This window comes from Salvia splendens, chromosome 20 (assembly GCF_004379255.2).
Source record: "Salvia splendens isolate huo1 chromosome 20, SspV2, whole genome shotgun sequence".
In the NCBI taxonomy this organism is placed as follows: domain Eukaryota; kingdom Viridiplantae; phylum Streptophyta; class Magnoliopsida; order Lamiales; family Lamiaceae; genus Salvia; species Salvia splendens.
Window position 1 is genome coordinate 387,699 of NC_056051.1, and position 27,755 is coordinate 415,453.

General features: G+C 37.7%; 2 protein-coding genes across 2 annotated transcripts; both read left to right on the forward strand.

Moving 5' to 3' along the window:
- The first annotated feature begins 3,723 nt into the window (after positions 1–3,723).
- LOC121780798 lies at positions 3,724–4,902 on the forward strand. The gene has a single exon (XM_042178426.1). The coding sequence runs from the start codon at positions 3,894–3,896 to the stop codon at positions 4,617–4,619; it is 726 nt and encodes a 241-aa protein (XP_042034360.1). The 5' UTR covers positions 3,724–3,893; the 3' UTR covers positions 4,620–4,902.
- Positions 4,903–19,197: 14,295 nt separating this feature from the next.
- LOC121782702 (probable CoA ligase CCL5) lies at positions 19,198–23,581 on the forward strand. Its single transcript, XM_042180653.1, has 5 exons — positions 19,198–20,494; positions 22,801–22,946; positions 23,033–23,100; positions 23,187–23,289; positions 23,367–23,581. Exons 1-5 carry the CDS (start codon positions 19,273–19,275, stop codon positions 23,478–23,480), a joined length of 1,653 nt encoding a protein of 550 aa, XP_042036587.1. The 5' UTR covers positions 19,198–19,272; the 3' UTR covers positions 23,481–23,581.
- Positions 23,582–27,755: the final 4,174 nt, after the last annotated feature.

Below are 27,755 nucleotides of genomic sequence, written 5' to 3' on the forward strand. Positions count from 1 at the left end.
GAATGAAGAATTTATCGTTCTTACCAAGGTCAAGATGCTAAGCCATATCATACATAGCTTGAACTTGAGTCGGTAGCCTTGTATCGTGTTCTGTACTAAGTAATTGGTTTGTAATTGATCAGTTTGTAGAAAGATTGACCAGCTCTCGTCTTTTACATAAAAGAGGTCTCAGTAAATAGTGAATCCTAAACAGTCTGATTCCTACATGATGCTTGATTATCCTCTGTCAAAGTTGCAGTCAGAATTGTAGAGGATACCAACATTGCCATCTCAAGAGAAGACATATTATTATTAGTATGCAACCAATTATTGTTGTGAAAGGAATTAAAGCATTGGATAAACCTCCAGCCCACACGCTTTAGTGCTGAACGATTTTACGAAATTCTATGTTTTTACTAAAAACAAGAAAATAAGCGAACATATATCGTGTTCACATCACATGCTCATAGCTGAAATTAATCGTGAGACTTTCTTAATTAATAGTAATTCACAATTATACTTCTATATGTTATCTGGAGTTGCGACACTTTGTTCGAGTGAAATTTAATTAATACGACAGATTGAAATCCTCTTGCATTGATGTTGCAACAATTATTATATAAATAAATACTCACAGTCAAAATCCTCTGCTAGATTCCGGTACAACTTCGATCAACATCACTCATTTTATGACATAATTGATACTTACTACTTTTCGGTTATTATTCATAAGTTGACAAAATTCTTAACTACAAATACAATATACAAAAATAAAATGGTAAATATTTAGAGATCCTTCTATTTTTACTTTTACTTTCGTTATAGCCTTTTACATTTTTTCCATTTTAATAGTATAGATCTAATCTAATGAAACTACGAGGATCTAGAAAATAAAATATACTAGTACTACTCTGTAACAGAGCATGCTTTATTAAAATAAGCAGAATGCATCTAGATATATGTTGGTTCGATATATTTTAATTATTCTAATTACTTTAAAAGGTTCGTATACTATTTCAATGTACATTGTATCTAAATAATGTACGGATTGGTTGATTGCATTTTTATTTATGTGTGCCGTTTTTGAAAAATATGAACATTTGATTTGATACGGGTTTTAATTCAAAATTGAAAAAATAAGACAGATATAGAAAGAAAAAGTTTTTAAAATATTGTTAGTAGAGAATGAGTCATACCTCATTAGAGAGAAATGAGTTTACAAAATTAAAAAGTTCATACTTTTCAGGAACGGACTAAAAAAAGAAAGAATTCATACTTTTCGGGGGCGCAAGGAGTACTTTTTTAAATGTATTTATTTGTTGAAGCACCGTTCTCTATTTACTTTTTTCTTTACATATAAACTGTATTTCTTGATTTGATAAAATTTAATGTTGATTTAATTTGGCTTCGTCGATATTTTAAACCTCGTACCCTTGAACATATGCAAATTTATTACACGAGTATGAAAAATATTATATTAATAAACTAAAAATAGTTTAGAATATAATTTTCAATTAAAGTTAGCTCGGATAAAATATATTAGTAGCATATAAAACTTTGAAACATTATTAAAAAAACCAACTATTAATAAACATAATTACCTTCAATCTTGAGAAGTTAAAAATCTATGGCGAAATGTTTGACAATACTACTGCTATCAAATACATTAGAACTTAAATTTGAAGAGACAATTAGAAAATTCGCAGAAGCCACCACCGGTTTTCCATTCTTTAATTTTTTTTTTTTGGCTCATAGACAATTTTGAAGTCGTTTGTTTACTTTTCAAAGTAAATAATGAAGTTCTAATTCTATAAATTGACGTGTCAAACAAGATCTTACATAAGCTAGCTAAATCAGACAAACAAATATCCAAGCAGCAACAGTTCATTTCTAACTTCTAAGAGGAAGTTTCCATAATTGTAGTTGAAAAGTTTATGGATATCACTTCAACACCACTCTGTAATTAGACGAGAAATTTTTTGATAATTAAATTGTAGTTTGGGGAAGGCAACGAGGACAATTAATTAAAAATCCCTATGTCACGTTACATAGGAGTATGCACTCTTTTCATTTTAATTGATCTCATAATTGTACACTTTTTAATTTTGGAAACTTTTTTCTGTATAATAAAGTGAGACTCATTCTCCACTAACAATATTTTTTTTAGCTATATCTCTATTTCTTTACCAATTATACATTAAATTTGTGTCTAATCAAAAGTGAATATTTTTGTGGGATGGAGGTGTATTACTCTCAATTTCTATTTGAAATATATGGAGGTAGAAAATAATTATTCCGAAACTATAAATTTATCAATGTCTATGCATTTATCAAATTAATGGACATCCATACTTGTACAAATTAAAAAAAAAACAAATTATCAATATAAATTGTGTTTATCAATTATGATTTTTGCATATGAGAATTAGAGTACTATATTTGATGCTCAATGTTACTTGCCAGGTTTAAGATTGTTAAGGAATAAGGATCATAATTCATAGTACTTATTTTACAAGGATGATAATCACAACAAAGAAAGGTCTCCTTTAATAAGTCAAAACCGTCAAACAATTGGAGTCATTTTGAACCTAAAAACTAGTCGATTTGGTTGGAAACCGTCAGGGGATTGAACCAATTTTTAGTTTTTTTTTTCTAAAGGAAGCTAAATTTAAATAGTTAGACGTATTAAAAAAATTGATTTGGTATCAACTTAAACTTTCTCTATAAGAATATTAAAAATGAAAAAGAAAATGTTATACTAGTATATCTTTAGCAAAGTATAGAATTTTCTAAAATATAAATTTCTTATTAAGCATTAGCAGAAACCTAAATTAGTTATTAATGATTAAAATTATAATTTGTAAATTTTAATAAAAGGGAATTTCAAATTCGTTACTAATATGATTAAATTTTTTATTAAATGTAGCATCCTATATTCAAATAATCGCCACTGTACAAGATAACATATCTATAGATAGCACTAACGAATTTTCAAAGTCACCACTAACATAATTAAAGGTGTAAGATTTTCATTTTCTTAAAAAAAATAAACAAAGGATTAACCAAATAAAAGTATAGTTTATTAGAGTCCCAACCGAACCAACTTTTCACGATCACACTGGCGATCAAGATTCGAGATGGATCAACAGAAGTTTGACACTCAAACATTATAATCATTTTTTAAAAATGACTTGAACCTAGAAAAGTAAAAGAAAAGTCTTATTAAAACAAATGAGATAGAATTTTTGTGAAATGCTTCATTCGTTCTCACTGAAGACCTACATTTATTTTTTGTTTATACCAATCAAAAAAAATATATTCAAATCATAAACTATAATTAAAGTCGAATTAGATTTTTTTTTTCCTTTTTAAAAACGAAGAGATAGAAATTCATTAATATGGATCACATCAATTAAAATTCAAATCCAGTACACAATTAATTTTAGATCTGTGTACACATTTTTAAATAAAAATTCTCCCAACTTGTGATTATTAAATATCGCAATTCTTATATCCTCACGTGCATCATAAAAATGTTCACACACACAACCCCAAAATTGACACCACAAAATGTTTAAATACATAGACTAATCCACTGTGCAAATGCGACGCAATTTCCAGCTGCTTAATTTGGTCCCATAGCTGTTGACAATCTCCACAACCGTACAAACACACGAAATTTCCACACCCTTTCCTCCTCTTTTTAATTCTTACTAATCCCATATTTAAATACTGTAACCGATGTAGCAAGTCATAATCCCCAGCCACAAACTCCGTGCTCAACCATAATTCCCCTGTTTTTTTCCCAAGTCAAGAATAGCTCCCATCCCATTCAAACCTTTGATCACTCTTCCCTATAAATAGGATTCAATTCACAAAATTATTTCATTTGATTCACAAAACAAGAAAAAAAAATGTCACAAGTCCAATTCAATTTCGACTCATTGAACGAATTCCACGACTCAGTAAACGAGTTACTGAGTCTGCCGGACATGAAGCTGGCCGTGAGCGACCGGCGGCAGGAGAAGCTGGCCGACGACGTCTCGGAGGCGTCGCTGAAAATGGCGGACTCGTGCGCTGCCGCGAAGGACCTCATCCTCCTCGCGAAAGACCACCTGCAAAGCCTGCAGGCGGCCTTCCGCCGCATCGCCAGCGCCGCCGACCACGCCGCCGGCAGCATCGCCACCCACCGCCTCCCGCGGAAACATTTGAAGAAAGCGATACTGAAAAGGCTCGATTCCCTCAAGGGAATGGAGCGCGGTACCTTCTCCTCCTCAGCCTCGGCCGCGGCCGAGGAGGAAAAGGAGAATCAGCAGAGCCTGACTGCAGTAGTCAGGCTCTTGGCAGAAGTGAGGGCGACGACGACGGCGATGGTGCGGTCGCTGATGACGCTGATAGCGATCCCGCATCCGGGTCGGAAGGCAGAGTCGGGTCGGAGGGACCCAATATTCCGGATCAAGCTGACCCGGGTGGACAGTTTAAGCGTGTGGGAGAAGGGTGACGTGTCGGATGTCCGTACGATGATGAAGAGGCTGGAGGAGGTGGAGGTGGTGGTGGATGACATGGCGGCTGAGCTGGACGACATGTTTAGAAGGCTGATTAGGACGAGAGCATCGCTTCTAAACATAATCACCGCTTAATTGATTGATTAATTGGGGCTAATAATGACCATCCAACTTAGGGCTTGGCTATCGCTTAATTTAGATATCCACTTAGAAATTGGATTTAACGATGATACTATAGTATTATCATCCTATATTTTTTTAATCAAATTTTATTTATTCTTTGATTCTTGATTACGTGATGGGTTAGTGTATATTGTGGTCAATCAACATCCGGTGTTTTTCAGTAAATTTACGATGTTGTTAGTCAAGGGAATTTATGGTCAGAATTATTTTTATTGGATTTATTTACGAACACTAAGTTTGATCGCGAATGTACAGTGCAAATAATGTAGTATACCTATGAATTGGTGTTATTGATATAAACCTAGTTACTATAACTTGAACTAATTTATTTTAATTTAGATGACTAATCTAGGACGAGGGCATCGCTTTTCAACATAAATACATAATTACCACTTAATCTATTCTTTTATTCTTGATTACGGATGGTTACTGCTTTGTATTAAACTTCAGGTTGTTGTCACATCACGTATTTTTTACTGTATATACTCATTGAACACTATTTATATGTAACTTGACTTGAAAAATATATTGAATCAAGCTCAAGGTATATTTATCGAACATTTCAAGGTTCACGAACCTGACCAAACTTTATAAATTTTGATTAAAACTGTGGTGATGAATATATTATTATTTTTTTTATTTTTATTATTATTGTTGTTATTTTCTATCACTTTCCATAAAAATTATATCAGTTTTACCATTTTTAGTAGTTCACCCAAATATAACAATTTCTAACTATAGAAAATCTTAAATATTTAAATAATACTACTAACACTGTTATTCTCTTACTGCACTTTTTTCTTCTATTTCTTACTTTATCAATTGTACAACTAAGTTTGTACCATACATAATTATATCTATTTTTGTTGGATGGAAGTAATATTATTGACCGGACTTATTTAAATATTTTTGAAGTCCCAAAACGATGGTAATCACCGGGTTGATTTCATCGCTTTCGAAGGCGGTAAGGGAATTTTCATTCAATAACTACTTGTTCATAAGTATATTAGCCTAATATACTTTCTTAGGCGCTCTAAGTTCGCATACATAGGCTCGGTTACTATTCATCAATATTTCCACAAACATGTTCAAAGATCAAATAATTGGCCGCATGCCATACATCACACTTACATAGCAACTCATAAAGATTCACAAACACATTTTCATCCTCATAAAGATTCATAAAAACACATTTCATTTTCCATAAAGATTCATAAAATACATTTTCTTAGAAGCTTCTAGAAACATAGGTATTTACCTCCTTTGCTGCAGTTGAATCTGACGAGTCAAGGTGTTGAGTCCCTTTAAGTTTAACATTTTAGTCATATTCTGGCCTAGTACTATTATCCTAGACTAAGGCTTGAAAGCAAGTTCTTGGGTCCAGAGTGAAAGAACGGCGCTCTGATACCACTCTGTCACGACCACATCTCCCTAGTGTTAGTGAGCGCTGCTATATCGTGACTAAAATAGTCTTAAAATAAAGAGATAAACATAAAGGATAAGTCAAATTCAAACATTAGTTTCGAGTGCAAAAGTGGTACACGGTCAAAACGAAAATCAGAGTAAGTTATCTAGGTTTACAAGCTCCTAGTACAGACTTCCTAATGCAGCGGAAGAGACCAAGACAAAGTAGTATGTGTGAAAACACACTACTTTAGGCTACCTATTGCTACTTATTAATACCATTTCCCAACACCTTCGCCTCCTCGTTCACATTCAACCTGCACATTAGAAAAGAAACATGCTGAGCTGAGTATTTGATATACTCAGTGGATTTATTGCCAAAAATCATAAGTTTCATTAAAGTTTTGTCAGCCACAGTTGAGTGATCACAAGGTTTTACTTAAAAAGGGTCCGCGTCACTAAAATTCTTTTAGTTCATAAAATTGATTGTGCAATCACATAAATATAGATACCATATCTGAACGTATGTGAACTGGGAATGTCGTCATATTCCACGACGGTCACTGGACAGGCCAACTCGAAAGCTAGCTCACGATCTCCATATGTGTACACTAGTTCGAGTAGGGTTTGCGGCCCTACTGGGACCCGAATTCGATTAAACATGATTAGCAAAGCCAAGCAGATAGGTATTCATAAAAGCAAAACATGGCATGACAAAAACATGTATAGAAATTTTCACATAAACACTTAAAAGTCACGTTAAAAGAATGCCCACCTCAAAAACTATTTCCTTAGCCGAAAAGTTTCTTGATTTGGTCTTAAACGACGTGCAAAGACGCCCTTTAAAAAAGGTACTCCCTCCGTCCGGCATTAGGAGTCCCGGTTGAGTTGGGTGCGGGTTTTAAGAAATGTTTGAGTATGTAATAATTGGAGTGTGAGATAATGGAATGTGGGACTCATTTGCATTATTATTTGCTTTGTTTTTTGGATGTGTTTTTACATGTGTTATTTAGTGTTTTATTTTATAATATTTTTATTTCACTTTTTATGGAAATGTCTAATCGGAACTCCTAATGCCGGACGGAGGGAGTAGTACTTAATTAGATTTAAGAAGCCAAGAAATCTTAACGTGAATGCATCCTAAGTGCATGATCATTCTATTCTATTTCCTCATTTCATAGAAAGTCCTTAAGTATTAATTAAATCGAGTGATTTAATTTATATGGAGGTTTACAAATTATTCATTTAGTAAAGAGAGTCTTACTTCCTAGGTAAATTATTCAAGCATTAAAATAAAATCCGGGAATTATAATTTATCATGGCAGAAATATTTAGCGAACCATTACTCCTCATCAATTATTCGATCGACTTAGGAGAGCTCATAAACTACATAGGCCACTTGCTCATTTAACTTATTCATTAAGCCCAACAAAAGAATAATTATCCCAACTCCCTTTTTTTATATACTTTCAGGCCCAAGCCCCTAATTTATAGGAGTAGCCCAAATCATCAAATTATTGAGATGGCCCAAAATAAATTAAAGGAAACACCATTTATTTTATTCAACCCCATTCTCCAACACTCCATTGGTCTCTCTCTCCTCTCATTATCCAAAATCCCCAAATTTCTCTTTACTAAGGAAAACCCTAAAATTGGAAGGAAAACAGCGGCGCCTCTCTTCCTCGCCCCGTCCATCTCGCTTTCTCTCTACCGTTCCACCAGGGTCGTCGGGCACCGCCGGCGTTTCCTTCCTCTTTCCGGCGGAGTCACGGTGAGTTCTCGCATTCTCCGTCGAAGTCACCGATAGGGAGAAGGCGTCGCCTTTTTCCTCCACAGCGTCGCTCCTTGGTGAATCGCCGTCACCCGCGGCGGTGTGTACTCCTCCCCCTCCGGCGACACTCAGCTCCTCTGTCATGGATATGATGCGCAGGTAGCGGCCTCGCCGCTGCCGGTGCCCTGCACCAGCCCCCTCCCTCGCCGATGGCGAAGACGGCTCCAGCTCGCCCTCCGCCGCTGTCTGCTGCTCGTAGCACGAGTGGAAGCTGCTGCTGTCCCGTGGAGTCCATGCGGCTGCCGTCGCGGTGGCTCGTCGGAGCAGCCCTTCGGCTTTAAATCTAAGTTCTCAATTTTACACCATTAGAAGATTATGATTGGTATTCTTAGATTTTTAGAGAGTTGAGCATATGGCAGATTTAAAACTAAACTTAGGCTTAGAGTTATGAATTTATTTGTTGGCTGTGGGGAATGGTTTGACATTATCTGGAGGAAGCTTGTATAAACATGAGGTTTTCTATGTTGTATATACTACTTAAGTTACTGATATCTTGAGGCTTCTAGTTCTATTGTTTCTACATGATGACATGAAAGAAAGGGTATTTAGACTTGGGATGGGGGAAGAGTTACCTGTTGAGAGGCTGTGAAGAAATGAGGATGAACTCTCTCTTGCTGCTGCTTGTTCTCGATTCTCACTAGAAAATGCTGGATTTTTGATGTGTGTGGAAGGGGAAAAATTGATGCATATGATGGGGTTTTTATAGGCAAAACTTGGTGTACCTTGGGAGAATTAATGGGCTGCCTAGACTCTTGTTTTCATGTTGCAGAGGATTTCCTTTTGTTCTTGATTCTCACCACTTTTAACTAAGGAAATTTGGTGTTATGCCTATGGGGAGTACTCCTTAGTCCCTTATTGGAAAAGAAGTGTTGTTTCTTCTCTCCTAAAACAAGTCTCTTTATTTCTCTTGTTCTCTACCCATTTAAAACTTGTTTTGTATTGCAGGGTGGGAGAGAACTCGGGCTGCCAGGCGGACCCAGTGTTATCAATCTCGTATGGCGGTTCGCCTAAAAACCGCCACAGGGATATGGTGTATTAGTATGGCGGATATGGCGGTCAATAATTAAATAAATAAAATAATACTTATTATTTATACATAATTCAAAAATTGGAAAATAACAAAAATATAACATCTAAAACTCTTAAAACAATTAATAAAGCATAAATACAGCTCTAACATCCATGTTTCTTGCATAATGTCTCATTCCTAAATGCAGTACACACACAATATTGTCAAATGGCGGATATGGCGGTGCTATGGAAGTGCTATGTTGCTATAGCATTTCCACCACAGAACGCCATGACATAGCGTCATGGCGCCGCCATATCCGCTATTTGATAACATTGGGCGGACCATCTGACCTCCGGCCATCGCGGGCCGCTTCGGTGTGGTTTGGGCTGGAGAAGAGGGCCCACGTTTGCACTATAGAATCATAAATTTCGTAACTTGTGGCCCATCCTTGTGCATTTTTCTAGTAGCATTCGAAGATTCTTTACTTTTCTTCGATTTACGCCCACATGAACTTGGACATGTAATTTAAATGTATTGATTGTGGTGTACGCGAACACCTTGTTTCGGAAATGAGATCCTCATATTTATTCTTCAATCACTAAATTTCTCATAAGTTTTCACAATTATTAAGTGTCGTCCCCTTCTCTATGGTTTCACAAGTTTTATGTGTTACGGTTTGAAGCTCGACAAACACAACAATAACGCGATGGACTAAAACACACCAAGGATTTACGTGGTTCGATCAAAGATGATCTACGTCCACGGACAACAAAATGGATCTTTATTCACTCCACTCTCAAGATTACAATCTCTCAATCTATCTACTATCTCTTGATTATTCAATGAGCAAAACCGCAAGAAGCTCTTGATGAATACAACAAGAATGAGAAAAATGATTGAGCTAACTAACTTGTATGTGTGTGTGCGTCGACTGCTTTTATATGTGAATGGTTACAACAGAATCATAGAGAGGTTGGATTCTCTAGTAACAAACTCGTGCTGTTACTCCTGATCCTTACTTCAAACGGACTCCTTCCGAGCTGACGTGGATAACCGGACTCCTTCCGAGCTGCCGGACTCCTTCCGAGCTGCCGGACTCCTTCCGAGCTGACTATCCACATTTTTGAGTTGAACTTCACTTCGCATGCAGTCACAACTCCACCTCTTCTCTTATTCTCTTATGCCATCACATTCACACACTACAAATCTCCACCTTGAATGTGAAGCATAGAAACACTTTGCTGTCAACCTTTCCTTGCATTCATTTCTCAACCATATTTACCAACTCCTGACAATAGTTGAACTTGGCAGTTGGTAATGGTTTTGTGAGCATGTCGGCTGGGTTGTGGTCTGTGCTGATCTTCACCACTTTAACTTCTCCCTTGTCAACTTCGTCTCTGACAAAATGCATACGCACGTCAATGTGCTTGCTTCTTTCATGGAATACTTGATGCTTTGCAAGGCACAAAGCACCACTGCTGTCACAGTTGATCTCCACAGCCTTCTGCTTCACACCGAAATCCTCAAGGATCCCCTTTAGCCATTTACACTCCTTAACTGCTTCTGTGAGTGAAATGTACTCGGCCTCTGTGGTGGAGAGGGCCACCACTGACTGCAATCCAGACTTCCAAGAGATGGCTGAACCAAATAGAGTGAAGATATAACCGGATTGTGATTTTCTATTATCCAGATTAGCAGCATAATCTGAGTCACAAAATCCCACCAAGGGCTCGGATCCCACATCATCCACTCCTCCATACACAATGCCAATGCCCTGAGATTGTTTAGCATATCTCATCAGCCATTTCACAGCCTGCCAGTGGCTTCTGCCCGGATTGCTCATATACCTGCTAACTACACTCATTGCTTGAGCTATGTCCGGCCTAGTACACACCATAGTGTACATGAGGCTGCCCACAATGTTTGAGTATGGGATCATGTCCATTTGCTTCTTCTCTTGATCATCCTTAGGTGCTTGGTTTCCAGAGAGCTTGAACTGCTGGCTCAGAGGAGTTGAGACACCTTTCGACTCATGCATCTGATACTTCTTCAACATCCTCCCAAGATAATCTCCTTGCATCAGCCACAGCCTCTTAGACTTCCTATCCCTGACAATGTCAATGCCAAGGATTCTTTGGGCACAACCAAGATCCTTCATCTCAAACACTGAGCTGAGTTGCCTCTTTATGCAGTCTACTTCCTTGATATCAGGGCTAGCTATGAGCATGTCATCTACATACAGCAATAACCATGCCACAGCTCCCTGATTCCTGTATCTGATGTACACACATCCATCAAACTTGGACTTTATAAATCCCAGCTTGTGCATCTCTTCATCAAATTTGAGATACCACTGTCGACTTGACTGCTTCAGACCATATAGACTCCTTTTGAGGAGACACACCTTATCCTCATCACCCGGAGCTATGAAACCCTCTGGTTGAAGCATGTAAATCTTCTCCTCAAGGATCCCATGTAAGAAAGCTGTTTTTACATCCATTTGGTGTAATTCCCAGTCGAGTTGTGCTGTGAGAGCCATCAAGATTCTGATAGAAGCATGCTTTACCACCGGAGAGAAGACTTCATTGAAGTCTATGCCTTCCTTTTGTGAGTACCCTTTAGCTACGAGCCTTGCTTTGTATCTAAGCTTCTCAATTCCAGTGACCTCCACCTTTCTTTTGAAAATCCATTTACATCCAATGGGCTTTTGCAGATCAGATCTCTTTACAAGGATCCATGTTCCATTCTTCAACAAGGATTTTATTTCATCAATCATGGCCTTCTTCCATGCTTCTTTCTCCTTGCTCTTGATGGCTTCTGCATAGGTCAGTGGCTCTGAATACTCTATCTCTTCAGCAACACACAAAGCATAGTATATCATATCAGCTTGGCTGTATCTTGTAGGTAGCTTCTGTACTCTCCTTGGCCTATCTCTTGCAAGCAAATAGTTATCAAGATTTTGAGCTACTGGAGCTGGCTCTTCATTATTTTCTGGAATAGGACCCTCAGCAGCTACTGGAGCTGGCTCCTCTGCTCCTTCTTGTGACTGATCATCATCATTACCATGCATTCTGCCCAGCTCCACCTCAGTCGAAGTACCACCATAATCAGAGATACCTGCTGCAGGTTGCTTAATCTCAGAGAATGGCATCTTGCCTTCATCAAACTTGACATCTCTACTTATCACCAATTTGTGATTCCCGGGCTCAATGGACCATAGCCTATAGCCCTTCACACCAGGCTGATACCCCAACATAATGCACCTTAAGGCCCTAGCTTCAAGCTTGCTTTGCTTTATGTGTGCATATGCAGCACACCCAAAACTCCTAAGCTGGCAGTAGCTGCTGTCCCTGCCATACCATCTGTAATCCGGGGTATCAAAATCAATAGCTGAGCTGGGGCATTTGTTGATCAAGACTGCTGCTGTTGTCACTGCCTCTCCCCAGAATCTCTTAGGAACACCCGAGCCAAGAATCATGCACCTAACTCTCTCCAATAATGTTCTATTCATCCTCTCAGCAGTGCCATTTTGTTGGGGATTGTTAGGCACTGTTCTGTGTCTTCTAATGCCCTTTTGAGCACAATAACTCTGAAACTCATTCGAAAGAAACTCTAATCCATTATCAGTTCTCAAACACTTGAGGGATCTGCCCTTTTCCAATTCAACTTCAGAGCACCAAACTTTGAATTTTAGAAAAGCTTGAGATTTTTCTTTCAAGATGTATATCCAAACTCTTCTTGAATAGTCATCTATAATTGACATAAAATACCTCCCTCCTCCCTCAGAAACAGTAGGTGAAGGCCCCCACAAATCTGAATGTGCATAATCAAGTGGAGAGGAAGAAGTATGAATACCTTTCTGATATGGAAGCTTCTTGCTCTTTCCTAATGCACAATCCTCACAGCTTGTCAGATTCTGCTGAGTTCCAGATCTTATCAATCCCCTTTTGATGAGCTCTTTCAGGCCCTTTTCTGAGACATGCCCGAGCCTCCTATGCCATAAATCCAAGTCACAGCTAGTAGCAGCATTTACCTGTGAACTGACTTCAGTCTCACCAAGCAAATAATAGAGGGTGTTGATTCTTGTTGCCTTCAACAATTCCTTGCCTCCTTTGGACACTATCATCTCCCCAGCTTTTGACATGAACACACACCCCTTTGCTTCAAGAACACCAAGGGACACCAGATTTCTTTTAACCTCAGGTATATACCTTACCTGAGTAAGAATCAGAGAGGAGCCATCTTCATTTCGGATCTTGATGTCTCCTATTCCCTTCACTTGGCAGATTTGGTTGTTGCCTAGTAGAACGGTGCCATCACTCTTGGTTAGATTCAAGAACCACGACTTGTGAGGACTCATATGAAAACTGCATCCCGAGTCCATAATCCAAGAGTTGCCAATGTCTTGCTCAACTACATTCATTATCTGAGGCATTTCCAGATCTTCAGCAATATCTGCCTCGTTTGCACCATTCTGCTCCTCAGCAACCTTCTTCTTCCAGGAATGACAATTTTTCTTTAAGTGTCCCGGCTTTTTGCAGTAGAAACATTCCCTAGTTTCCCTTTTCTGAGGATCTTTACTCCCCTGATACTTAGCCTTTGCATTCTTGGTTTTCTGCATGGGCTTCTTGCCTTTGAATCTGACATTCAAGGCTTCTGCTGAATGATCAGTGGTGGATTTGATGGTGGATTTCTGCAATTGTTTGGCTCTCAAAACCGATTGCACTTCATCAAGAGTGATGGTTTTCTCCCGGCCATACAACATCGCATCCTTCAAATGATCAAAAGACTTTGGCAAAGCATTAAGAAGGAGAATAGCTTTATCTTCATCAACTAAACTCACATCAATATTTTCAAGGTCATCAATGGCCTTGTTGAATTCCTCCAGCTGCTCCTCTACGCCCCTTTCTTCAAGAAATCGATAGGAGTATAGTTTCTGCTTCATGAACAGCCGATTTGCCAAAGATTTCGTCATGTACAAGTTCTCCAATTTAGACCACACATCAGCGGCAGTCTTCTCCTTGGCCACCTCGCGCAAAACCTTATCCCCCAAGCAGAGAATAATTGCGCTATGCGCGCGATCAAGCATCTCCTGCCTTTTGATCGCAGCTTTCGGATCCTCTTCCACCACTGCAGCATCTTTATCGATAGGCTTCAGCGCCTCCGCCAGACCCTGCTGCACAAGGACGGCCTTCATCTTGATGCGCCATAACCCGAAGTCGTTGCGCCCGGTGAATTTCTCGGTTTCCAATTTCGTCGTCGCCATCGCTCCGCTTCCCACAGACGGCGCCAGTTGTTACGGTTTGAAGCTCGACAAACACAACAATAACGCGATGGACTAAAACACACCAAGGATTTACGTGGTTCGATCAAAGATGATCTACGTCCACGGACAACAAAATGGATCTTTATTCACTCCACTCTCAAGATTACAATCTCTCAATCTATCTACTATCTCTTGATTATTCAATGAGCAAAACCGCAAGAAGCTCTTGATGAATACAACAAGAATGAGAAAAATGATTGAGCTAACTAACTTGTATGTGTGTGTGCGTCGACTGCTTTTATATGTGAATGGTTACAACAGAATCATAGAGAGGTTGGATTCTCTAGTAACAAACTCGTGCTGTTACTCCTGATCCTTACTTCAAACGGACTCCTTCCGAGCTGACGTGGATAACCGGACTCCTTCCGAGCTGCCGGACTCCTTCCGAGCTGCCGGACTCCTTCCGAGCTGACTATCCACATTTTTGAGTTGAACTTCACTTCGCATGCAGTCACAACTCCACCTCTTCTCTTATTCTCTTATGCCATCACATTCACACACTACATTATGATTGGAATATAATGGAGTAATACCTCTCCACAACTCTAATCTCAATCTTCATCCCCACCCCAAATTGAAAAAAAAAATCGAAAATCATGGCGGAGGAATCATGTCTCGTATGCAAGAAATCACCATGTGAGAATCTTTTGAGGTCACATTAAGTCTCATATAGCTACGAAATCAGTTGTGTTTCATGAGAAATTAGAGTGTTTCGAAAGGGGCAAATTGTGAGTGAATCCAAGTTTGTAGAATCGGGACACGTTTTGAGGAAGAATTCCCAGAAGGAGAAAGGAGAAAGCTTGCAGTAGATGAAGGCGTTGTGTGGGCACATGACGTGACACCCAGAAAAGGATAGAGGAAGAACGGCTAGTCTTTCTTGTACGAGTCACCATGAGAGATAAAGAAATGAAGAAGAATTAACTCTATGTAATATATGCAGTGATCTGGAGAATTTACCTTGTGTAATCATTTGTAAAATGGAAAGAAATTTGGTTTTTGACGATAACAAAGAGGGAGCGTGAGGAAGAGGGGCTGACGTGTCATGTCGCCTACAACTGTCGCTCATGATAAGTGTCCAGCAGAACGTTTCTCTGTATATAATATCTTTAAATTTTTAAATTTTATTTTTTCTTTATTGTATTATACTCCATGTAGCAATAAAAAATAAATAATATATAAATTTTATGTCAAATCGCAACATGATTTCAAGCTTGATTCAAATTAATTTATAATATTTAGTAAAAACTATTTTTTTAAATATATAAATATTTAAGTTAAAATTTCAAAGTGTTGCAAAATAATTAATATGAAATATAATATAAATCAATTAATTTTTATAAATCAATTTTCAATGTAAATATTAAAAAAAAGGTCAATTATGTATGTAAAAATATTCGTTGCGGCCCAAAAAGCGTTTTCGTTGTTCATCTAACACATTATCGTAAATTAGAGGTATATACCTGTGGATATCAGTGTCTTAAAAACCGGACAGGACCGGTCGGTTCGACCGGTTCAACCGCGAACCGGCAGGCAGTCCGGTCCGGTTCACCCCTAAAAACCACTAGCACATTGAATCGCCGCGAACCGGTGGAACCGGTTCCCGAACTGTATTCCGATATCAGGGTGGGTTGATCTTATCAAAATACTAGTACTCGAATAAAGAGACAGAACTTTCTCACGGAGAAGAGTTGAAAATCTCAGGGAGGAGAAATTAATAAGAAAAATCGTCCCCCTCTTAAATATGGGAGTGGACGAAATTTTCATAACAATTTAAATCTTAATTCTGTCCCCTTTATTCTCCTATTTATATTAAGTTACATATTGGCCCAATCAGAGATCTATGGAAGGTTTTGGATATGGGCTCCACCAATTAGCTTTTTACTAATTAAATTGAACCCACAATTTAATACAAGCTTATATTGGAATATTACGAGCAGCCACTACAGAAGTAATATTGACCTCCCCATCCAAATCCGAAATTACAAGTAATCCGGGTTTCCGTTTTGACTTTCATTTCCCGCGCTGAAGATATAAACGTCAATTAATTAATTAATGTCTGCTATGGACTTAATTAATTAACACCTTTTAATTCCAAGAGTGGACTTAGCAAGAAACACTTATTTATTATTCAAGGAATAATTAAATTCGAACTAGTCAGTTTCCGAATAATAAAAACCTTGTTCAAGCTCCTCTTGAGGACATTATCAAACGAGGCTCACCTCGCGCACGATTCAACATAATAGCAATCCTAGCACCGCTAGATATTAACCACCACTACCCAATATATCAGGATTATTGGGTTACGAAAAACCCGCACCATTTGATAAGTCAAAGTAGTGCATAATCAATAATGTATGCTCAGTGCTAACGTATGTTGATTAAGAAATAGTTGTTTATCAAAACCTAGTTTTCCAGTAGATAGCATGAAGACATGTCGTGCTGTTAGATCCGCTGAGTGCTATACCACACCAATGTCATCTTATTTCAGTAAGGCTTAGAAATATCAGACTGACATTGCAACCTTTCATGATAGGTAGTCTAAGCCTATCTGGGTTGTGAAATTCTTCTTTTTCTTTTGTAAATCATTGCATAGAACCGACCGTGTTACCTTAAAGTGGCCGACGCCCACAACCGGTCTACTAAGCAAAAGACTTAGCCTTTGTTTACTTTTTATGCATTTAAATGTTTATAAAAAATCTTATAAACGCACAAGCAAACACAATGTAATAATATTAGTGATTCTATTCGTGCGAAACTGCTCGAATAATACGGAATCGGGTTAAAAGTGGATTGTAGAGTTTTTCGTAAACAAGCAAGATTCTATTCGTGTTTGAAACATGCTTTTCAGTATACCAAACCTAACACGGGATTCGGAGGAGATGAAGAAATGGAATGGCAAGTGGACTAACGTAGTCCGGATGTGGCCGAGCGGTCATAGCGAGATGGACCTCGTGGCGAAAGCCAACGAGGAGTTTTACTCTGGCGGGAAGAAGCACTTCAAGTACTGCGACGTTTGGAAGCTTATCCACAAGAGCTTGAAGTACACCGACAGGAAGTGGGGCACCGAAGAGAACCAAAGTTTCCGCCTCCGGAAACTACTCTTCGAGCGAGGTCCAACAATCGACCTCAACGTGACAGATGACGACGTCTTCATCTCACCCCCTAGCACTCAAAGTCGTCCGATGGGAACTAAATCGGCAAAGAGGAAAGCGAATGGGAAGGCCGTTACGAGTACCCCACTATGTCGCCGCCGCCACCCAATCATTCTCTGGATAAGATATCCGACTCTATGTCGTCTATGAGTGTACCTTGCAGATGGGTCATCTGACGGAATTGACTGCCTACCTTCGCGCACAAATGAAGAAGAAGAAGGTTTTTTCATTTTTAGGACTTGTAATTTTTATTTTCGAAGGCTTGTAATTTTTAGATTCTAGGGTTTGTAATTAATTATTTTTAGGGTTCGTAATCTTTTATTTTCGACTGAACAATGAATATTTAGAAGTAAAATACTCCTTCCGTCCCTCAAGAATATGCACTCTTTCCTTTTTAGTCTGTCCCACAAGAATATGCACTTTCTAATCTTGGAAAGTCTTTTCTCTCCAATGAGGTGAGACTCATTCTCCACTAACAATACTTTATTTACTTTTTCTCTCTACCTCTCTCCCTTTACCAATTTTACATTAAAACTCGTGTCGATCCCAAGATGCATATTCTTTGGGGACGGAGGGAGTAGCTTGTAGTTGTGAATAGTACAATTTAATAGTAGGGGCCTGGATGGGGACTGTGAGTTTATAGGAGTTGTGGCATGGGCCTGAAAATTAGGGGAATGATGACGTGGAGGGGATTTGGGGCCTGAATCCGAATCAGGGTTAATGATGTTCTTATGTCCACTGACTTACTTCATTTTTTATACTTTAAAGTTCTTTGATATTTTTATTCATAAAAGATTGGATTCAACATGGTCGAGCATAGGAAGAGTATGATTATGGGTGGGAATTCGGGTATCCATGGGTACTTGACCCGAAATAACTGGATACCCAAACGCAAAAATCGTTTAACATGCACACCCAATACTCGACCCTATATGTGTTTCGGGTACCTAAATATCCGCCACGGGTATCCAAAACTGATGATTGGGTACCAAATACCCAACTCTTTACATATATTAATAATTAATAAATCTCTTTATTCATTGATAATATTTTATTTTATTTTATTTAGTATGCTAATTATGTCTTTTTCGTGAACATAAAAATGTCAGCTGTATAACCAAGGGAGACAAGTGACTAACTCAGAAGCGACGACAGAGAGTGTGTAGGCGGCACCGTAATAGATACAGAGACTTGAAGAAAGAAAGAGAAGGAATGAGAGTAGAGTCACTTTAATGGAGAGTCGGATAATTGAATTATTTATAAATGTTAGAGAAAAATATCCTAATTAATTATAATTAAGTAAATAATTTATATCATACCCAACAACCCTAAATGACTAAACCTAATTAAAAATTACCCTAAACAGTAAATCGGGTATTTGGGTAATACCCGATACCCGATTGGATTATCCAATACCCGACTTATTTTAAACTTCACTACTCGATCTCATACCCAATCCCATTTTATTGGATATCGATTATTCAATACCCAATTAGTATCGAGTCAGAAACGTGTAAACTCAATACCCATGATTCATATTCCCACCCCTAAATATTAGTTAAGTTAATGATTCATTTTTTACTAATTTTTTCTCTTACTTTTCTTGCCAATTTTTTAAAAAAATCATTGGGGCATTAAATTCAAGTGGCCTTTTTAATACCTAAAAAAATCATTTTTATAACATGTTTTTGCGCACGAGCCCAACGTTTCCCGCGTCAAAGACGACCAACTTATTTGTGCCCATATAAAAAATTAAAATAACATAAAATAGGCAATCTGACTCACTACTATAAATTATTTGTGGCATCAAATCATATCAACACATCCCACTTTACCACTTCCACTCACACTTGCTTTGAATCTTCAACTTTAATTCAACAATGGCGGATTCACCAAACACCGATCCCCGCAGCGGATTATGCACTTCCAACTCCACCTTCTACAGCAAGCGCAAGCCCATCCCCTTACCCGCCAACCCCTCCCTCGACGTCACCACCTTCATCTCCTCCCGCTCCCACCACGGCCACGTCGCCTTCATCGACGCCGCCACCGGCCGCCGCCTCTCCTTCTCCGCTCTATGGCGCGCCGTCGACGCCGTCGCCTCCTCCCTCTCCTCCGACTTCGGCGTCCGCAAGGGCCACGTCGTCCTCCTCCTCTCCCCCAACTCCATCTACTTCCCCATCGTCTGCCTCGCCGTCATGTCCCTCGGCGCCGTCGTCACCACCACCAATCCCCTCAACACCGCCCGCGAGATCTCCAAACAGATCTCCGATTCCAAACCTTCGCTCGCCTTCACCGTCCCTCCGCTCCTCCCCAAACTCGCCGACTGCAGGAATCTCCCAATCGTCCTGCTAGGCGACGGAAATCCGATTCCCGGCGCCAATTTCAAAATTGTTTCAACGATTGAGGAGATGATTAAGAGAGAACCGAGTCAGATCCGAGTCAGGGAGCGAGTCGACCTGGACGACACGGCGACGCTGCTCTACTCCTCTGGAACGACCGGCGCGAGCAAAGGCGTGGCTTCCTCGCACAGAAACCTAATCGCGATGGTGCAGACGGTGGTGAATCGGTTCAAATTGGAGGAGGGGAAGGAGATCTTCATCTGCACGGTGCCGATGTTCCACATCTACGGATTGGCAGCGTTCGCCACCGGCCTAATCGCGTCCGGATCTACGGTGGTGATCCTCTCCAAATTCGAGATGGATGAGATGCTGATCGCGATCCAGAAATACTCGGCGACGTATCTGCCGCTGGTGCCGCCGATCCTCGTGGCGCTGGTTAACCACGCCGACGGCGTGAGGAGGAAGTACGATCTGAGCAGCCTCCGCGCGGTGCTCTCCGGCGGCGCGCCGCTGAGCAAGGAGGTGATCGAGGGTTTCGCGGAGAAGTACCCTGGCGTGGCGGTGCTGCAGGGGTACGGACTGACGGAATCGACGGGGATCGGGGCGTCGACAGACTCGGAGGAGGAGAGCAGGAGGTACGGAACGGCGGGGATGCTGTCGCCGAGCATGGAGGCGAGGATTGTGGAGCCGGAGAGTGGGAAGGCGTTGCCGGTGAATTGCACCGGCGAGCTTTGGCTCAGGGGTCCCTGCATTATGAAAGGTATGGTCTATTAATTAAATATTAATGACAAAAACGACATCCACTAATAATACTATAGTCCGTGGCACATCAACTAGTACTTATTTGGTATGGGCTGTGGACTTTCGTTTCTCTCTAATCACATAATTATTCTATAGCTGTTTGGTACTATAATATTCCCCCGGTCCCCAAATAATATGCACTTTTTGGTCGACACGAGTTTTAATATAAAATTGGTAAAAATAAAGAGGTAGAGAGAAAAAGTAAATAGAGAGAAAAGACTCTCTAAAATTAGAATGTGCATATTCTTGTGGGAATGACTAAAAAGGAAAGCGTGCATAATCTTGAGGGACGGAGGGAGTAGTTGTTTGTTATAAACGGTGTACTCCACGGTTAATCAAATTACTTCAATTGGACCGTACATGTTTGATAAAATATGAGAAATGAGAATTAAGACAAATTTGATAAAGTAAGGGAAATGAGAGAACATATAATTAGAGTAGTGTAAGTGGATGATGAGACTCACATTATTATTAGTGTTTTAATGGTGGTATAAGTTGTAAATAACTTTATACATATAGGGGTAATAAATTGGATAAACTTTTCATAAGTAAAATTATCCATGTTTTTATGGGAGGGAGTAAGGAAAATGGTTAAAATGAATAAGCTATATAGGAAAAATATAAATAAAGTAGAAAAGAGAAAAATAAAATGTGAATAATAAATTGAGGGTAACTTTTAATAATTTTTAGCAAGACCAATTTTGACAGTTTGATGAAAATAGAAAAGATGAGACTATTATCTTATAAAAATATTATGCTATTGGAGCATGGATGCAAGACATAATTTGTACAATAGTTTGGGATTAAAAATATTATTTTTGTAAATTTATGATATACTCATTCGTTCTACGGATGATGACCCCTTATAAGGATGACACGAGATTTTATGTACTCTTATTTTAAACAGTTTAAGGAGATAGAAAATAAGTTGTTGGATGTTTTAAAGTTGGAAAAATAAATAAAATAAGAGAGAGAAAAGATTGTTGTGTCTTTTTAAATAGGAAAAATAAAGTAAGGGAGAAAAAAATTATTAGGTATTTTAAAGCATTAGGCCATCCGCAACGTTGTCTCTTAACCGTCTCATCCCTTAACTATTAATGGGTCTTACTATACTTTTCACTCCATCTCTTAACTAAGAGACAGAACCTGCAACCCTCCATCTTTTATCCGTCTCTTAATCAACTCTTAACTTACTATTCATTCAATTTCATTTTTTTTTTCAACAAATTCAATTAATAAAAAACACACTTCATTAAATAAAATAAAAATACAACTTAAAATCCTAAAAAAATACATAATTAAATTTGTGGAAAAATAAATAAAAAAATATAATTTAAAATACAATTTTATAGAAATTAAAAAAACTACTCCGCCGTCGAATCATCTCCCGAAGGCGGTGGCGGTGCACTCAAGCTACCAGGAGGCGGAATATCAATTTTTCGTGCCATATACTCAATTCCGGCAAGATAGGCTTGGTATTGTGAAGGCGTCATGCAGGAAGTGTCCGCCATTGTGGCGGTCAAGTACATGGACAATAGGGTGTTCAATTTTTATAGAATCATGTTTTGCAACAACCATCTTTGTTTCTTTTTATCCATCTTATTTTCCGACATCAGTTTCAACATTGAAATGAAAACACGTGCTAAAATACTTTTGAACGTAGTGTGAAATGAATAATAGAGGTTTGGTGAATATTATCGTCTTGTCTTCATTATCTGTACTATCCTATATGTGGTATAGTAGGAGGTTCATTATTTCTTTTCCTTGACCATTTTGGTTCTATCTTTAAAAAAGGTTTCAATTTGAATTTATTGTTATTTAGCAGGCATGCAATTGCTTAGGCTTAAATCTAGAGGTGCCCACGGTCCAGAGCCTTTGTCCTAGCGGTAAGGAGCTTAGACACCGATACCGCGAAACACCCTCACGGTACAGTTCCGGTTCGGCAATTTCCAAAATTGAAACCGACGGTTCTGTACCGCAACCCCTTTACAGTTTTTCACAGTTCCGAACCACCCATTTTTGGCTGATTTTTTATGGTTCGGGCTCGTTGCACGGTTTTTCGCGATTCCGGCATGGTTTCGGTCCGGAATTTTTCAAACCTGAACCGGACCACGGTTCTAAAATCGACGGTTTCAGATCGGATAAATTGTCACGGTTTCGGTTCGGAACCGTAACCGACCGTTAAGAACTGGAGATCAAGTGTATTTGTAAAAAATGATCAATCGATTTCGATTATAATGCTGGTTGGTTGTGCTTTTGCGACAGGTTACTTCAGCAACGAAGAGGCGACAGCTTCAACTCTAGACTCACAAGGGTGGTTGAGAACTGGAGATCTTTGCTACATTGATGAAGATGGCTTCATTTTTGTTGTAGACCGATTAAAGGAGCTCATCAAATACAAGGGCTATCAGGTATTCAATCGAAACAAATATAATCGCTTCAAACGCTCAGATACAGAAAGTCGAAAACTAACTTGTAGTTGCGTTATTTCTTTCAGGTTCCGCCTGCAGAATTGGAGGCTTTGTTGCTCACTCATCCGAAAATAGATGATGCTGCTGTGATACCGTAAGTGTTATTGATTTCGACGTTTTTATGTACATCGTTAGTGATTTTGTCTGAACAAGATTGTTTCGATGGTTGATCCGCGATAGGTTCCCAGATAAGGATGCCGGACAGATTCCAATGGCATACGTGGTGAGGAAAAAGGGAAGCACGGTGACAGAGAGCGAAGTGATGGATTTCATTTCTCAGCAGGTAATTCAAACCGCATACATAAATCATTATGTCAAAATGTTTTAGATCTCTCTGTATTGAGTTTTAATCTACACTAGGTGGCTCCGTATAAGAGAATTCGAAGAGTGGCGTTCGTGGCTTCTGTCCCGAAGAATCCATCGGGCAAGATACTCAGAAAGGATCTTATCAAGCTTGCTGTCTCTAAAATATAATGTATCAATTTGATTTCGAAGTTTTTATATAGCTGGGTTTGTAGCATCAATAATGTAATGTTTCACACTATATAACATAATTCAATAATAGTAGTTTGTAACTGCGTGTTTCCCTTACATCTAATTGTCTTCTTCTTCTTCTTCTTCACATAAAAAAGTAAAAATCAACTAAAACATTACTTACATGGTTAAACTAAATTCTCAATTCCTCATTTCAATGTACACAAAATCAAGAAAAAATAAAATCTCAACTATAAAAAACTGTAGTTTGCTCATTGCATGGAACCTTGAAATGGAGAGGACTGCATTATCTACATCGTCATTGGTATTTTTCCCGAGCATAAAAAGAATGAAGGCGGCGCGACGAATTCATTGTCGCAAGGAATCTGCAACGGGCCGTGAACGTCGAGTGTTGTCTTTTGAGTAGACCACGAAATGGCCTCTTCGTATCCACTTTCCCACGATCTTGCTTAGCTTCTCGGAGCTCTCCTTCATCTTATCTTCATTTGGTTGTTTTAGCATCAAATACATTATGTTTCTTCTTAAGGCTGGATTTGATCTAGTATGTTAGTGGTAGTTGGAAAAGGCCAAAAGAAAGAGGTGAAGAGATACAAGTATAGATTGGTTGTGTCACTGTGTGTGGCTAAAAATGGCAAAAAATAGATTGATATTTGAGGGAATGTGGGCTTTGAATATTCGCTGGTCCCAAACCGGGCAAGATTAAAAGCATGGGCTACTCATGGGTTTGGTATGAATTAAGAGGCCCTTTTATTTTTATTTTTATTTTTATTTTTATATTATAATGGTATGAATTAAGAGGCCTTTTTATTTTTATTTTTATTTTTTTTCAATTATAGATAAAAAAAAAGTTCATACTAGAAAATTCGGATATAGTGTTAATGGGACGTTAGGGCCGAAATTCCTTTTTTTTTAGGATTCCAGTTTGACATATTATTTGTTTGTCATTTGTTGAGTTTAACAAAAGAGTGAACTGCATACTGTTAATGAAACGTTAGGGCTGAAATTCTTTGGACATTTTTTCGGCCTAAGAGCATCCCTATCCGTGCTCTTGCCAAAGAGCACGGATGTGGGCCCGGATCCACTTTTATTACTTTTTTACTCTATGTTCTTCCTTAAGAGCACAACACCCACATCCATGCTCTTCCGCAAGACATGCTCAAGGGTCCCACCATTCTATTATTTAATTTAAATACTTCAATTACTAAAAACATTTCCACGATATTAAAATGCATTAAAAACACCCAGAATTACATAATTAAAATCCTAAAAAATTAAAAATTACATAATTAAATTCATAAAATTAAAAAAAAACCCACTATTCGTGGCCGAATTTCGCCCAAATGGATGATGAATGTGTGTATTTATAGATGATTTTGGGATTAAATTTTTTTAAAAAAAATTCAAAAAAACGGTAATAAAACGGCTATATTTTTGGGAATCCGATTTTTTTTTAGTTTTTGGTATTATTTTCAATTTTTTTAAAAAAAAGAAAAAGAAGATGAAAATGCTAACAAGTAACAACCAATAGAAACGCGCCACGTCGCCCTGATCAGCGGCACGGACGTGCTCGATGTATCGAGTAGAGCCGTGCCGTTGGCAAGAGCACAACGGCGGACATGGGTGTGCCGTGCCAGCGGCATGGACGTTGTCCTTACTGAAGAGCACCGCTGCGGATGAATACCCCCAAAGCGTACAGGACATTTTTGGATTTTCAATTGAAGTATTACTTCCGTCTCTTATTGTGTACAGTTTTTTGTTTTGAATTATGATATTTAATTAAGGTATTAGGGTTAATAACCGTTCTTTTTTAAAGTATTCTCTTATTATATTTAAAATAATAATTTAATTATACTAATTACTCAATATTAAATTTACAAACTAAAATAAAATAACATGGGACACGCAATTGGTAAAGTAAGAGATAGAGGGAGGCAAAAAGTGGTGGAAGTAGTGTTAGTGGATTGTGGGGTCCACGTGTAAAATGATATGTAGGGTTAGTATTTGTTTAAAACTTTCAATATTTAGAATTGATCTAATTTTGATGGATGACCCAAAACTTCCTTATTTTTTATACACTTTAACCTTTAACACATTAATTTCTAGAATTTCACGCTCAAAAGAAATGTATCAACTACTTTGGTACGGAAGGAATACTTGGATGGAGAGTTCGAAAATATCATATTTAGTACTTCAGTGGAAAGTCTAAAAATGTTCTCCATAGTTATTTGGGTCATTTAGGGTTTATATTTGGTCAAAAGTACTAAACATGCTATCACCTCCGTCCAAAAAAAAGATTAATTTTACATTGGTCATCCATCAAAATTAGACCAATTCTAAATATGAAAAGTTTTAAATAAATATTAATCATACACATCATTCTAAATGTGGATTCTACAATCCATTAACACTACTTTCATCACTTTTTCCATCCATCTCTTTATTTTACCAATTGCGCATTTACAACCTTGCAATTTACAATTTTATCTACTTTCTATGGACGGAGGTAGTATTAAAATCCTCTAACTATATTCGAAGACTTATTTATGTAATTCACTTCTTTACAAAATTACAAGTATGCATCGCATGCGATGCACATTGTCTAGTACGTTACACCTGCAGTCGATGTTTGTCCACGCATGCTTCTATTTGATAACTTAAAAAAAATAAAAATTGAGTAAGTTTTAAATTTCAGAACCAAACACGACTTATAATTGATAATAAGTAGGAGTAATGATTATCTATATGAATACATAAGAATATAATAAGTTTTAAATTTTAACCAATTATATATGTATCGCCCTTGGTACGTAGTGGAAATAATATAATACTATAAAAATAAAAACTCCAAAATGATGGGAAACTTTCGTCAAAATACTACACCTAGAATTACACAATCATCTCCCTTGAAAAGTCACAAACAAAATGAAAGTTCAAATTAGTTAAAGGAAAAAGAAATAGCATATGTGAGTGGTGAATTTCTTGGTTGATTGAATGAGTAATCATACCAAGAAAGTTGGTAGTGTTCTTAATTGTGTGAGAAAGTTAGAAGTGTTCTTAATTATCGTAAAAGAATTTTGACTATTCTAAAATCTATTACTTTGTCTATTATTTGATCTGCTGGTTAGAGCTTAGTCTTCGCTCTTCCAAAACGAATTTCATTGTAATTAGTATCCCTTAATCTTTATCGTTTCACTGCCAAAGAATACGTCCATCATATTTGGAAAAAATTTATTTAATAAAAATTAAAAGCTACGTAAACTATTATTGAATACACATTGAGCTCGGATAGTTACTGGTAATAGTTTAGGGACATCAATGCACCTTGCAATTCATGGACTAATTTGAATAGTCCGGTAAATTAAGATGGTTAGTGGTTAGATATTTTTTTAATAAAAATACAATCTAATTAGCCTGCACCTTATAGGGTCAAACCTGAAATCCAATGACTTGGCATGATGGATTGAACTTAGGTACAACTATTGTTTATTATTCTTCATGTTGGACACATAATTCGACATTTCATTAATTATTTTATAATATAAATAATGTTTAGTTTTATGTTTAATATACATATATTTTAGAGTGTTATTAATATAACAATAAATAAATTTGTAATAACTTTACAAAATATTTCTTTTTTCTAAAATATACTTTAAAATTTCTCAAAATATATTTAATTTTTATTTTCTTTATACAATTTTAAATTAGTAATTTTAGTTTGACTTTATGCATATAGTATTTTAAAATTATCATAAATAAATGATTTTCCTCATATAAATATGACTATTTTTCATTATTTTGTATTGTATTGACCATATGTTAATTTTATCATTAGCAACCCGATTAGTCCATGGGCTTGCCCGAAACCCAAACATTTAAGGTTAAAGTTGATTTTTATAATCTAAAAAAATCATAACCTTATTAGCCCGCATCCGTTTAACCTAGGTTGGCCCGAAACCCGCTAGGCTGACCCGATTAACTTCCTTACTTAGAGGCAATTGCTATATGACTTTTTTTTGTGCTGGATAGATTACTTCAAATCACAATCATGTTCAGTTGTTGTGATTCTTGAATCGTATTGGTTTCTCAATCATGGATATATTACTACATTAATTAGATAAAAAAATATAATTTAATTTTTTATGTTGACACTGTGTTTTTTTACTCGACTCCATTAAAATGGGTAAAAAATGGACCGATTTCATTAGCGACGCAATGATTCAAAACATAATATTTTAAAACAAAATCATAAAA

Excerpts from the sequence above, each read along its gene's own strand:
- LOC121780798 (XM_042178426.1), top strand. The coding sequence starts at position 3,894 with ATGTCACAAGTCCAATTCAATTTCGACTCATTGAACGAATTCCACGAC.
- LOC121782702 (XM_042180653.1), top strand. The coding sequence starts at position 19,273 with ATGGCGGATTCACCAAACACCGATCCCCGCAGCGGATTATGCACTTCC. Across the intron at positions 23,101-23,186 it reads GATGATGCTGCTGTGATACC|GTTCCCAGATAAGGATGCCG; the intron begins GTAAGTGTTATT and ends GATCCGCGATAG. Across the intron at positions 23,290-23,366 it reads TGGATTTCATTTCTCAGCAG|GTGGCTCCGTATAAGAGAAT; the intron begins GTAATTCAAACC and ends AATCTACACTAG.